This window comes from Sinocyclocheilus rhinocerous, unplaced genomic scaffold (genome assembly GCF_001515625.1).
Source record: "Sinocyclocheilus rhinocerous isolate Xijiao unplaced genomic scaffold, SAMN03320098_v1.1 scaffold663, whole genome shotgun sequence".
In the NCBI taxonomy this organism is placed as follows: Eukaryota; Metazoa; Chordata; class Actinopteri; order Cypriniformes; family Cyprinidae; genus Sinocyclocheilus; species Sinocyclocheilus rhinocerous.
This window is the reverse complement of record NW_015655996.1, coordinates 285,740-299,042: the sequence shown is the minus strand read 5'-3', so window position 1 is coordinate 299,042 and position 13,303 is coordinate 285,740. Positions and strand designations below refer to the sequence as shown.

The 13,303-nt window shown below is 35.3% G+C and overlaps 2 protein-coding genes and 1 long non-coding RNA gene across 5 annotated transcripts in view; all 3 read left to right on the top strand.

Moving 5' to 3' along the window:
• LOC107719070 (collagen and calcium-binding EGF domain-containing protein 1-like) overlaps nt 1-4,150 on the top strand; it is a 60,635-nt gene extending 56,485 nt beyond the window's left edge. The window contains exons 12-13 of one of the 3 annotated variants that reach the window (XM_016526378.1): nt 1,255-1,290; nt 3,589-4,150. In XM_016526378.1, the coding sequence (XP_016381864.1) occupies nt 1,255-1,290; nt 3,589-3,843 (291 nt within the window). In that variant the 3' untranslated portion in view covers nt 3,844-4,150. Of the gene's footprint in view, nt 1-1,254; nt 1,291-2,167; nt 2,204-3,588 lie in introns of all 3 variants that reach the window. The other 2 variants (XM_016526379.1, XM_016526377.1) reach the window with 2 other exon arrangements.
• A 436-nt stretch (nt 4,151-4,586) lies between these two features.
• On the top strand, nt 4,587-11,204 carry LOC107719086 (uncharacterized). The gene is made up of 3 exons (XR_001637487.1): nt 4,587-4,975; nt 5,606-5,868; nt 10,933-11,204. It is a non-coding gene; the product is annotated as an uncharacterized LOC107719086 (long non-coding RNA).
• LOC107719085 (unconventional myosin-Ib-like) lies at nt 9,225-10,289 on the top strand. Its single transcript, XM_016526405.1, has 2 exons — nt 9,225-9,409; nt 10,046-10,289. Exons 1-2 carry the CDS (start codon nt 9,230-9,232, stop codon nt 10,274-10,276), a joined length of 411 nt encoding a protein of 136 aa, XP_016381891.1. The 5' UTR covers nt 9,225-9,229; the 3' UTR covers nt 10,277-10,289.
• Nucleotides 11,205-13,303: the final 2,099 nt, after the last annotated feature.

Genomic DNA, 13,303 nt, shown 5'->3' with positions numbered 1-13,303 from the left:
TATGTTTTTTGTCAAGATTATAAAAAGGTTTGATTCCAAAAGACCGTAATGCATTTTGTAATATGACACTTGACACTGCCCCACTAAGGGGGAGGAGAACGCCAAAAGATTTTAAAGTACCATTTCCATGGTAACGGAATGTCGGATTTCAAAATGGTTTTCACAGGATGAATCTTGGGCTTCTAAGCTGTCAAATTATATATAATTTATGATGATTACTAAAATATTTGATAGAGAAAAAGGACAACAAAAAAAGAGCGCCAAGCGTCCCACAGGTGGGACGGTGACAGTTATGGGGATATATATATATATATATATATTTAAACTATTTCATTTCATCATTTTTTGTTGTGAGATCAGTATCGTGTATTGAACTGAATCGTGAAATGAGTGTATTGTTACACCCCTAGTCAGTGCAATAAACCGGATGTTATTATTCAGGTAGCTAGCAATAAATATGTCGACAGTTTAACTAACTTTAACCAGATTGATTGTCCCTTGATTATCCATAATTGAAACTAGCTGTAGAAGTAAACTCTTCACACTAATGTAGCGGCCTTCAAATCAACACTGATCATTTAGAACATACCTGTGACGCTTCACGAATTGCGCTTTTAGACATTTCAGAACACAACAAAACCGAGCTAGCTTAAGCGTTTACATTCACATATTTATGTTTCAGGCCTACATAAGCACGCTTTTCCAATGTTTTGTTTGTTTTCCGACATACGTGTGCATGCAGAGGTTCAAGGTTGATCCATGTATAGTGTGTGCACTTCTGTTACATGTTTGTATAGAAGGTTTTTCTGGCTTTGTATTCACAAATCAAAAACATCTGGGCCGCTTGCTACCTCTCTGTGAACCCTGACCCTACATAATCCCCACAGAGGGGTCAATATCTCACAACGTCTGTGTGTGTGCTACCTACTGCCATACCTCAGCCCAAATGAGCTAGAGACCAGCTCCAAATGGTGCGCAGAAACACTGCTAAGATAACATTTATATATACACTTGGATGCCGAATAAACTTGTTTCTGTCTTTTGGTTTTATATTCCAGCTAAATTGCATTGTGCAGTGATTGATTTGCTGAACGACGGAGTAGAGCTGTCTGATTTTGATGTGGCCAGTGATGGCTTGTTTTCTCACGTGTGATCGTGTTACTGAGAGATAGCGGGCAATAACTGTCCCATTGGACTTCTCATGGCTTCTTTACTGTAATCATGCTAACCCAAATATTTGTTTGGTTTCTCCAGGGAGAGAGAGGGGTCCCCGGCCCTTCCGGACCTCCAGTAAGAACTTATTATCATGGCACTTTCTCTCATGGTTCTTATGTCTGAAATATATTTGTCTGTGTTAGTCTTTTTCGCTCTTACCCTTGATCACTCTTCATCTGTCTTTCTGTCTATCTCTCTTTCAAAGTACTAAAGCAGACATCCTATTGTGATTATCCACAAAATCAGGTTTAGAAGATTTATTTTTCTTGAAAACAGACCCAAAAAACTCTTCTACCCCTTGCAAACTTTGCTGTGCCTTTTTATAATAACTGGAAAAGGGCTGTGTGCCACAACAAAACTAGATTACTTTGTAATAATACTTACATATTATATTTATGTATGTGTATGTTTTTTTAATTTAATAAAATTCTGTTAATAATAGAAATAAATAGTAATAGTAAAAATGATAATTCATTGACACATGTATGTGATTTCGGTATTATGAATTTTATTGTACATTGGCTTTGTATTCACAAATCAAAAACATCTGGGCCGCTTACTACCTCTCCGTGAACCCTGACCCTACATAATCCCCACAGAGGGGTCAATATCTGTGAGGTACCTACTGCCATACCTCAGCCCAAATGAGCTAGAGACCAGCTCCAAATGGTGCGCAGAAACACTGCTAAGATAACATTTATATATACACTTGGATGCCGAATAAACTTGTTTCTGTCTTTTGGTTTTATATTCCAGCTAAATTGTATTGTGCAGTGATTGATTTGCTGAACGACGGAGTAGAGCTGTCTGATTTTGATGTGGCCAGTGATGGCTTGTTTTCTCACGTGTGATCGTGTTACTGAGAGATAGCGGGCAATAACTGTCCCATTGGACTTCTCATGGCTTCTTTACTGTAATCATGCTAACCCAAATATTTGTTTGGTTTCTCCAGGGAGAGAGAGGGGTCCCCGGCCCTTCCGGACCTCCAGTAAGAACTTATTATCATGGCACTTTCTCTCATGGTTCTTATGTCTGAAATATATTTGTCTGTGTTAGTCTTTTTCGCTCTTACCCTTGATCACTCTTCATCTGTCTTTCTGTCTATCTCTCTTTCAAAGTACTAAAGCAGACATCCTATTGTGATTATCCACAAAATCAGGTTTAGAAGATTTATTTTTCTTGAAAACAGACCCAAAAAACTCTTCTACCCCTTGCAAACTTTGCTGTGCCTTTTTATAATAACTGGAAAAGGGCTGTGTGCCACAACAAAACTAGATTACTAAACTACGCCGAAAGAACATGATGCTGCACCCTCAGTTATATATATAAATTAAAAAATTCATTTTACAAATAAATTATATCTCAATTTAAATTAAAATTGGAACAAAAAGTTATTGAGCTATATCGTAATTTTATATTTATGTATGTGTATGGTTTTTTTATATAATAAAATTCTGTTAATAATAGAAATTAATAGTAATAGTAAAAATTATAATTCATTAACACATGTATGTGATTTCGGTATTATGAATTTTATTGTACATTTAAATAACTTGTGACTTTTTATGTAAAAGCCAACTCATGATGTTTTTGGTTTCTAAAATAAAATAAAACAATTTAATAAACAAGGCTTTTTTTTCTAACCATATGTATTTGCAATTGTTGTATTTGAAATGAATTATGCATGCAAAATCATCAGTCTTGCCATTTAAATTATTATCAATTCTATTTATAAATTATTTATTTATTTTATTTGTTTGTTTGTTTTGTATTTCTTTTGCAGATTTTTTTCTTATTTTCAGTGATTTTGCATGCATTATTTTGGCAAAATCTGTAGAATGCTCAAAATAGAAATAAATGAATAAAAACCAATAAAGAAATAAAAATGTATATTAATTTAACTGGTAAGACTTAAAAATATTTACCAAAATATTTTGATTTTGCAGAAGTTTTCTAAGTCTCACCATTTAAATTGTTATAAATTCTATGTTATGTTTTATTATTTATTTATTTAGATTAATTAAGCCTATTTGATGGCAGGGTAGACAACTGCAAGGCTGCTATGGTGCAACAGCAGTGTACACAGTGTTTAAAGAAAACTAAACTCATAAAAAGTTACTGTAAATCATGTACACATGAATTCTCATTCTTAAGAACTAACTTCTGTGTTTAAAGTATCCAAGCTCAACAGGAAGGGAGGAACAGCTCACTAAATTAGACGTACAGAAAGACAGAAAGTGTGTTGAAAATGTGAATCATCTTTATTTTACATGATTGCTTAATGCCCATTTCTGTTAATCCTGTGGGTGTGGAACAACTCTTAATCCAGTGACCTGGAATTTGATGTGATGATGAGTGTGTTTGTGTTTTCAGGGCCCGCCAGGATCCTTTGACTTCCTGTTACTCATGATGGCTGACATTCGTAACGACATCGCAGAGTTGCAGAACAAAGTGTTCAGCAGACCATTACACTCCGTAGAGGATTTCCCATCTGCCCCGGACAATTGGAGGGACACCCAGGAAAGCCTGGACTTTGGCTCTGGAGAAGACAAACCCCAGATCCCGCCTAAGAGCACCAGGAAAAGGAAATTGCCCCGGACCTTAAATAATCCAGATTGGCCAATTTAAGATTGCCCTCAAAGAGTGCCAGAACTGAAAGAAAGAACTGATTGTAGAGAGAATGAGTAGTGTAAATATCACAGAACGACTATTTAATGTATACTCGCTGAAAAAGGCTGAATGTATTTCATTGTACGAAATTTCTATTTTTATAATATAAAGGATGTACATTTTGTATTTTGGGCATTTTGAACGTGTCATTTGTCTACCAAATAACTAACAGGTTACTTATACCATAGTTCTCTTGTTCTAGGGCCAGATTCACGGAACATTAAGAATCAAATTCTTCTTAACTGCTGATTTGCTGATATTTTCTAGCTTAAGAAAAAAAAGTTAAGAATATTTTGTAGTTCCAAAAATACTTCTAAAAATATTTGTAAGGTTTCTTAAGATACCACTTAAGAAGAATTAAAATTCTTTAAAACAAATGGCCTAATTTTATTCTAATTAATATATAGAATGTGCAACATACTACAGTTCAAAATGTTGTGGTCAGTCATATTTTATTATTATTATTTGAAATAATACTTTTATTCAACAAGAGTGCATTAAATTGATCAGATTAAAAAAATTAAACTGATAAAAAAAAATCTGGTTTAAATAAATACCGTTCTTTTATATTCATTAAAGAATCCTGAAAACAATGTATCACAGTTTCCACAAAAATATTAAGCAGCAACTGTTTTCAACATTGATAATAATAAGCAATGTTTTTTTAGCACCAAATCATTATATTAGAATGATTTTAAAATGTTGCATTCAGTTCAAACCCATGATTCAGCAATAATAGAGGCCCATCAGTGTTTTCAATAGCTCTGTTTTTCTTGGTTGTCCTCACCTATTAAACACCTTGCCCTCTCTCTCAACTCTCTTCTTTGTATTTTCCCCTCGCAGTTCATGAAGCGGTTCACAGCTATGGAACGTCATTGCCATTTTACCTTCCTGTTCGCTCATTTATCTCTGAGGAAAACAAGATCATGGATGGCTGCTTCTGCATCTTCTGTAGGTTCTGTTTTCCATAGCTGTTGACATGACTAAGGAACTCTAGGAGAGACTGTCTGTTAACGATCTGCAAGCCTTGTAAAACTGGAACATGGGGTAAAATAAAAGTGGGCCGAATACCGATCCCTGCGGAATACCAGTGAGTACTTGGTGCTTTCACCTTGACCTTACATTTCCAGTGTGAGAAATGATTTAGAGGTAATATTTGCTATAATTTTTTATTTCTTATTTAACTGGACTTATTGGTTAAGACATTTTTATACAAAAATAAATCATATAATAATATACAGTACAATTCAAAAGTTTGGGTTGGTAAAATGTTTTAATATTTTAAAAATATATATATTTTATGCTCATCGTATTTACATTTATTTGATCAAAAATACAGTAATATTGTGAAATATTATTCTATAAATATTATTATTAAAATTTAAAATAACTCATTTCTATTTCAATATATTTTAAAATATCGTTTATTCCTGTGATGACAAAGCTGAATTTTCACATTTAATTGTCACATGATCCTTCAGAAATCATTATAATATGCTGATTTGCTGCTCAAGAAACAATTCTTATTATAATCAATGTTGAAAACAGTTGTGCGGCCATGCCACCCATCACACTGGAAATGCAAGGTCAGGTCAAGGACATTGAATTCCGGGTTAATATTTCAAACATAACCTGTATATAATCTAAAATCTGTTTGTCTTATGAACATTTATCATGGTTGAGGTTGCAGTACTAAACTTGTTAATTCTTCCATTTGAAGCTTGGAAATCAGATCCAAACACGCTTGACTGACGTCTTACCCATATTCCCACCGCCGGGCACCTGTCTGATTCTGGCACTGTTTTCCCCTCCACATTTCATGGTTAAATTGTACTGATCCCTGTGAGAGCCGCGCAGTAATGGCCCATGAAGAGAAACTGTCTGAAGTAACCAGCCAACAACTGCGGCCAGTTCACCCTGTAGGCCATTTATACAGACTTCATCAAAACATTGTTTTCCAATGAGACAAGAACAACTTGAGCTGTGAGTACTGTGTGAACGCAAAGACAATATTTTGATTTGACTAAGTGAAACGATTAATATGAAAGTTTGGAAATGGCCAGTAAGTTTACATTACCTGTTATTAAAGAATGACGCATAAGAAGAATTAGATGTCTATTTTTGTGGTACTTGATCTCCTTTGCAAATTGTGAATGAAAAATAGATCCATGTTACACAGTTTAATTGCAAAATCAGTGTTTCCCATGCCATTTTGTCTCACAGTATATTTACCATTTTCATAATTCATGATGTAAATATAGCTGAAACGTGAGGACCTTGATTTTTGTTTTTTTTGTTTTTTTTTTAGAAATTTTGCACATTCATTTGAAATACAATAAAAATATTTATAAAAGGACAGCCAGGAATAATGTTAAAATAGTCAATAGAAAGTGAATTAGAAAGTCAGACTAAATATAGCCTACAGAAAACCAACAGAGAAAAATATTAAAGTTTAAACTGTACTCTTTAATCAAAATAATCACAAATAGTGACAGATAATCACTCATATAAACAAAACAAATGTGTGCATTCCCAGCCTGGATGTTGTTGTTGTGTGTTGTGTTTTGTTGTGAGTTATGTGTTATGTGTTATGTTCTCTGCCTGGCTTTTATTTGATTTCATTTTATTGCTTTTAAAAAATATTCATATATTTTAGCCTGGGTTTTATTTTATTTTACTTTACAAGTGCGTGTATATACTCCACCTGGATTTGATTTGGATTCATTTTATTGCCTTTTTTATTGCACACTCTTTGTTGTGTGGCTATTTAACCACTAGATGGCAGCAGTGGTGTATTATAATGCTGTATAATATTGCATACAATGCTGTGAGGTGAGTGTTCCACAAGATGGCAACAACAACACACAAGCTCCAGACTTTGTGGTAGAACAACTGATTATGACAAACCTATAAATGAAAACTGGTGAAAAGTGATCATACTAATGTGTTGTGACACTGAGTAAATTTATCCCTTCATTTTAGTACTGCACAGGTCACCGAGTATGATTATCCTTTGTGTCTTCATTTCCCGCCTCCTAATGAGATAAATAATCAGGTGGAGTGTGAAGTAAACACAAAATGCCTTTTGTAAGCACTTCACTCACTCAATTAAATCTAATAAATGTAAAATAGAAAATAGAGGCAGCTTGAATTAGTGTTTATAGCCTCTCATGCCACCTTTCCAAACACATTCAGTCTGGTTGAACTATTTACTTTCCTTGATTTGTTTTAGGCCTAGTTCTAAAAATAAGCCAAAAACATGGAGCAATTGCTTATTAACTATTAAAAGGGGCTCTTACTTTGACATTTCCTAGCCTCTGGTTATTTTGGATGGAGATGTAGCTGACTTGAACTCCCCCTTTCCATATCAACCCATTCACGAGGGTTACTTGGCACAGCGAAGCTCATTCAGGACTGCCTTGGCTTGCTTTCTGAGTGGCACAATCCCCAAATATCAATCCATGTTCAGATCTGGTCCAAATTATCTCCTCTCAAAAGCCTGACACCCTTTCCATGTCTCTCTTTTGAGAAGTTTTGCGCCCCAGTTCCCCAGGCTGTAATTAAAGTCCATCCCTGTTTAGATGTTTCCACTGAAGAAATTATGCCTCCAATGCTGCTGGGAAAATGACTTGATCTGATTCAACATGCTGAAAAGGCTGAACCAAGCTAAGGCAGGTTTGCCGGTCTTGGCAGGTTTAAGCTGGTCTAGCTGGTCTCCCAGCTTGAACAAGCTGGTGTTTAGCTGGCTTAGCTGAATTGAACTAACATGCATGTGTTTGATTACATTGTATTAGCATGTGAACATTTCTATGTTTATAATATATATGTTGATTTTGTGTAATATGGGAATCTTTCAGTATTATGGTATATCAGGGAGCGCGGGGCTAGTTGTCACGTTTTCACTCCAGTGAATATATTTTTAATTTTTTTGAAAGTGAATATGTATATTTAGTTACAGGAAAAAACTATAAAATGTCAATAAATAGAATTTATTGACATTTTAACACCATGTAGTGTGACAATGTGTCTAGCTTGATGGGGTAATTTATTTAAAAAAAATAGATAGTGGTGCCTAATAGAATAGGCACCACTTTAGTACTTTTTTTCATTTAAACTAAAAGTTTAAAACGATAATTCGAAAGTTTAAAAAAATTATTTTAGAATTTACCCACAAACATTTCATTGACTTTTGTTGTATACAAGACATTTTTAAACAGCTCCACAGAAGAAAGTCAGTCATACGGGTTTTTAATGACATGAAGGTGAGAAAATGATAACAGGACTTTTATTTTGGGGAGAACTGTCCCTTTAAGAGATAGAAATGCTGCGCTAATAAAGTTATTAATGAAAGTTATTCTCTTACACAATAAGTGATGTCATCAAGTAAATTTTGGGCCAGTGACATTTAACGCATTAACGTTATTAACCCAAAAAGAAAAAAAAAACGGCGTGAAACAACCAAGAAGCTCTTAAGATTAGAAGAAGAGGGGCTGGATGGGGAGGAGCTAAACAGGACATCATTCAGCCCGAAATCCCATCTGGAAGTAATTAATGGACAGTGTACAAGAGCCAGCCTTAAAAGATTTCAAATATTTGCTGAAGTGCCCCTTGTTCCTAATTATATCTCACTGGCTGCCTCCCTCATTATTTAGAACTGCCCACTATGAAGGAAAAAACACAAGTGAAAATGAATGCTGCCCCTGCCCGGGCCCCATTCAAACAGCATCAAGCTAATGCTTAATGACAGATCCTGAATGAGTCACTGTGCTGGAATAAAAGTCATTAATGAGGTAATTTTATTAACTGTGCTTGCTTGCCCGGCCTCATCGGTATGGAAGAACGGGAGGGGAAAACTTCCAGGCGAACATCAGCGACGACAGTGGAAATTAGGGTTTCACTCCGCACTAATTAATGCCTTTAAGAGATTAAATGCAAGCGCCAAATTAACTGCCCCAAAAACCTTAATTGAGGGGAAGAAATACATTGTTACCCTCCCATGTAATTACAGGACAGTGCAAATTCAATTTTAATGAGGCGAAAGCCACTCCTTCAGCTCATTTTTCCCCCTCTTCAATCCACAGAAAGAAAGAGAGTGCTAGTGAAAGCTTGCTTTTGTTGAGACCTAAGTTAAAGGAAGCACCGGCAGGACAAAGGCCGATTGTGTGCAAGCCCAACGCTTTAGAAGCCGTAAACAGGTATAGAGGCTGAATAGCCCTCCTTCTGAGACTCCTGGGAGGCCTGGCTTCCCATCTCCACAACACTGGGCTCTTAGAGAGGTAGAGAAGGAGAAACAAGGTGAGGAGGGTACATTCGGCGCTGAAAGGGCCCCAATGGGATTTTGGCCATGTTGGATGAGGAGTGTTTGAGGCCAGGCACAGTAACAGATGAGACTTTCTTGGACAAGTTGAACACCGTGTGTGCTGAACACCAGCACTTTGAGAGCAGACAGAGCAAAAACTCCAAGTTCCTCACAGACCACAGCCTACCACACAACTGCTTCCGCATCCAGCACTACGCTGGCAAGGTGAGTCCATAGAGTTTCCCCATTTCAACATCCCTTAAGCTCTCGCTCATTTTTAGTTTTTAGCTTTACATACAATACTATATAAACCGTGCATCACATGCTCACAATACTTTTAGATACAGTGTTGTATATGAATTACATTTAAGAATGAATGACGTGTTAACGAATGGTTGTCACACTTATGATTCATGGTGTGAATAGTGAACAAGGATGTCTTAAACCTTTTATAGTCTTCTGCTAAATTGTGGAGAAGATCTCAGTTCATTAAAGGATAGCCCACATGCAACAGTCTGTGGAGTTGCATTGATGTTTTTACATTTACATTACTCTACAAAAGATCTACAAAAGCAACCATACATCTTATCCATTGCAAAATTGGCAACAATGTAATTGGGCACATGCCTTTTATACATGCAAAATTTGGTAAGTGTTCTTTGCCCATAAACTGAGTTATAGCTCTTCAAAATGACAAATAATAATGATGATGGGAGAAGCCAGAGGGATCCAGTATACACTAATCTGAGATATGTACATTTGTAAATGCTTTCCAATACACATTGTGTGTTTTCAGAAACAAGCACATTGTAAAGTAGAGTGTAAAGAAGAGTTATTGAACGTAATATTCTGTATACACAGGTGCTGTATCGGGCGGAGGGATTTGTGGATAAAAACAATGACCTCCTCTACAGAGATTTATCCCAGGCCATGTACAAAGCCAATCACAGCCTGATAAAGATTCTCTTTCCTGAGGGAAACCCAGCTAAAGTGAACCTCAAGCGGCCCCCTACAGCTGGATTCCAGTTCAGAGCCTCAGTTGGAACACTCATGAAGAACCTTCTGACCAAGAACCCCAACTACATCAGGTAACAATCACAAAGCTTCTGACTCTGACACTGACCTCATTATGACATAACCATATATATATATATATATATATATATATAATGTTACAAAAAAAATCTATTGCAAATAAATGCTGAATAAATTAACATTTATTTCATCAAAGAATCCTGAAAAAAATGTATCATGGTTTCCACAAACATATTAAGCAGCAAAAAAAAAAGTTTATCATTGATAATAATAGAACCATTAATAATGCATCGCCAATAACAACTGATAATAATTAAGCAGCAAATTAGCATATTATATTACACTGGGCTCTTAGAGAGGTAGAGAAGGAGAAACAAGGTGAGGAGGGTACATTCGGCGCTGAAAGGGCCCCAGTGAAGCGGGCGCTCGCTGTTGGGCCGCAGCCTCCCTCCCGCTCTCGTTGAGTTATCTTTATACAGGTTTTGTCTCTTCTAATTGAAGCTGATGGGTGACTAATTGGTAGCTTTTTTACAAAGCGCACTACTTAAGCCACGGCAGGCCGAGGGAGACAGCATGAGCGGAGTTAATGAGAGGTTTTATACAAATAAAGGTCTTGAACTAGGCCCTCCATGTTTGCAAGGGGGGCCACAGAGGAAAGTTGAGGATATCCTTTTGTCTTAAATTTCCCTTCTTCTTCTTCTTTTTCCGTGCAGGTATCTGAAAAGGGGGGACATTCAAAGGTGGAGGAGATGGCGAGCACTTAAAGAGGATAAAGGAATCCATTCGATATTGTTTGGAACCTTTGGTTTTCGTGTGTCGGTAAATAAGAGCAGGGCACGGCCTCTCCGGTGAATGCTCTTTAGTTCGGACAGATAATGAGAGAACACTCTACATACACACACAGGACCGTGTTGAGCCACTTTAAGGTAATGTTTGAGTGCTCAAAACACCACACACATGCACTACGGCTTTATGTAGACACACACTCTCGAACACACTTGCATATAAAATAGGTGCCACAAGATGTCGAAGAAGTATGTACTAACACTTCGTTTAATTGGCACATATTTGAAAATACTTTTTCTAATTGGTTATTTTATTTATATTTATTTAATGTTTAATTTTATCATCTATATTTATTTTCTAATCTAAAATAATAAATATATAATATTTCTTACACTTCACTTAACACTATAACACTTAATGGCATATCATTTAATGTACTGTTTTACTTATTTGCAGTTGAAATAGAAATTTTGTAATATAGATAGCTTTTTTATTATATATAATCCTTTTTTCCAACATCAATTTAATTAAAACTACATTTAAAGGTTAAAATGATTTAATAAGGGAAATGTGTATTGTTAGATTATTATTATTAATATTTTAAGTTGATTTATTAGTCCTGCAAAGTGCCTTTAAAGTTTAAAATGTATTAACAAATGTATTTAATTTAAAATGTCTATTGTTAAATACAGTTTTCTATTATCATCAACATCATCTTACACTAAATTTAATCCCCTATTAGCTTTAGTTGCTATTTAATATTATTATAAAATATTTGACACTACTTTAATCTACTTTTTCACTACTTTTTGCTTTTAAAGGATCAAATTTATAAATAAGAAAATTATATATTTATATATATTTTTTTAGATACTGTTTTCTATTGTTATTATTATTAATACATATATTTACACTATTTAATCCCCTATTAGATTTCTTTTTTAAAGTTCAATTATAGTCCTGCAAAGACTTCTTTTTTTTTTTTTTTTTTTATGCATGTATAATAATAAATATGAAATAACCAATAAAGGTGTTGTGGATGATTGCCAGGGAGTTACTATGTGGTTAATATTAATATTAATATTAATGGTGTTCTGATTCCAAGGTTCATGGTTTGTCACATACACATTTATTTGTCAGATATGGCGACTCTGTCATCTCTATCAATGCAAGTCTATGGGACTTTTTTCCAGCTTGCCAGTTAAAAGTGCACATCAGATCTCTTGTAAAATGAATAGCACTTCTCTTTTCAACAAGCCATGTGTTGTGAGGAAGTGTACAAATGGTACAGGACAAGTTACATACGGACGTTTGACGCGTATAGTTTTGGGTTAATTCAAATATCTAATCCTTATGTATACAAAATAATGAACAAAAGCACAAGTAAGTATAAAAATGCAGTTTAAAATAGATGGAGTTTAGCATGTCACTCTGCTTTGCTGAGTCATCATGTCAGCTGTATGTCAGTGTAAATTATCCACTTTTGATCAACATAAAAATAATTTTTCTACTCTTATATGTAACAAAACACATAACCCCCCAGTTTCTTTTAGCTGTCAGGGTCAGCTGATGTTAACCTTAGAGTGAGGTCATCCCCTCATTAGCCCTCAGCTATTAGCATAGAAAATGAATGGTGTGGGATTATAACAGTTTGGGACGCCCCTATGAAAAAGACACCTCAGGAGCCCCTGCTCTCCATTTGGCTCTGATCCCTTCCACATGGTGCTAGTGCTGCATTACCACTGACCTGAGAGCAGGGGGTCGATCATTGGTCAGAATGACAGGGTGGCATCTACCTGATGCAGGCCACAGTGAGAGATCACGCCAACCATGCAATCTCATAAAGATAGCACTCTTTAAGACCTTAATTACAGGTTCACTAGCAGGATAAGAGGACGTGCTGAGAGTCTTTTGTTCTGTCAATCAAGGTGTGTGTACTGAGAAGGAAAGACAGTCTAAATACGTCATATAAGTAGTCAAGTGGTCAAGTGCAAAGACCACAAGTGTGGGTATTTGGACAAGGCATTCTTATCCGAAGCTTTATAGCACATAACTTCCTGTTCCTGTTGAATGCTTTGATATAGCACTGTACAGAACTGTGAATATATATGTAAATTGTGCATGACAGCTGTACCATATAATATATTATTTAAAAATAAAAAAACATGATTAAAAAACCTTTGACTACGAAAAGTATATATACATGGCACTAAACATTTACATATTTACACACAAATATGTATATAAATGTATATATGTAAATCTATCTCTCTCTCTCTCTCTATATATATATATATA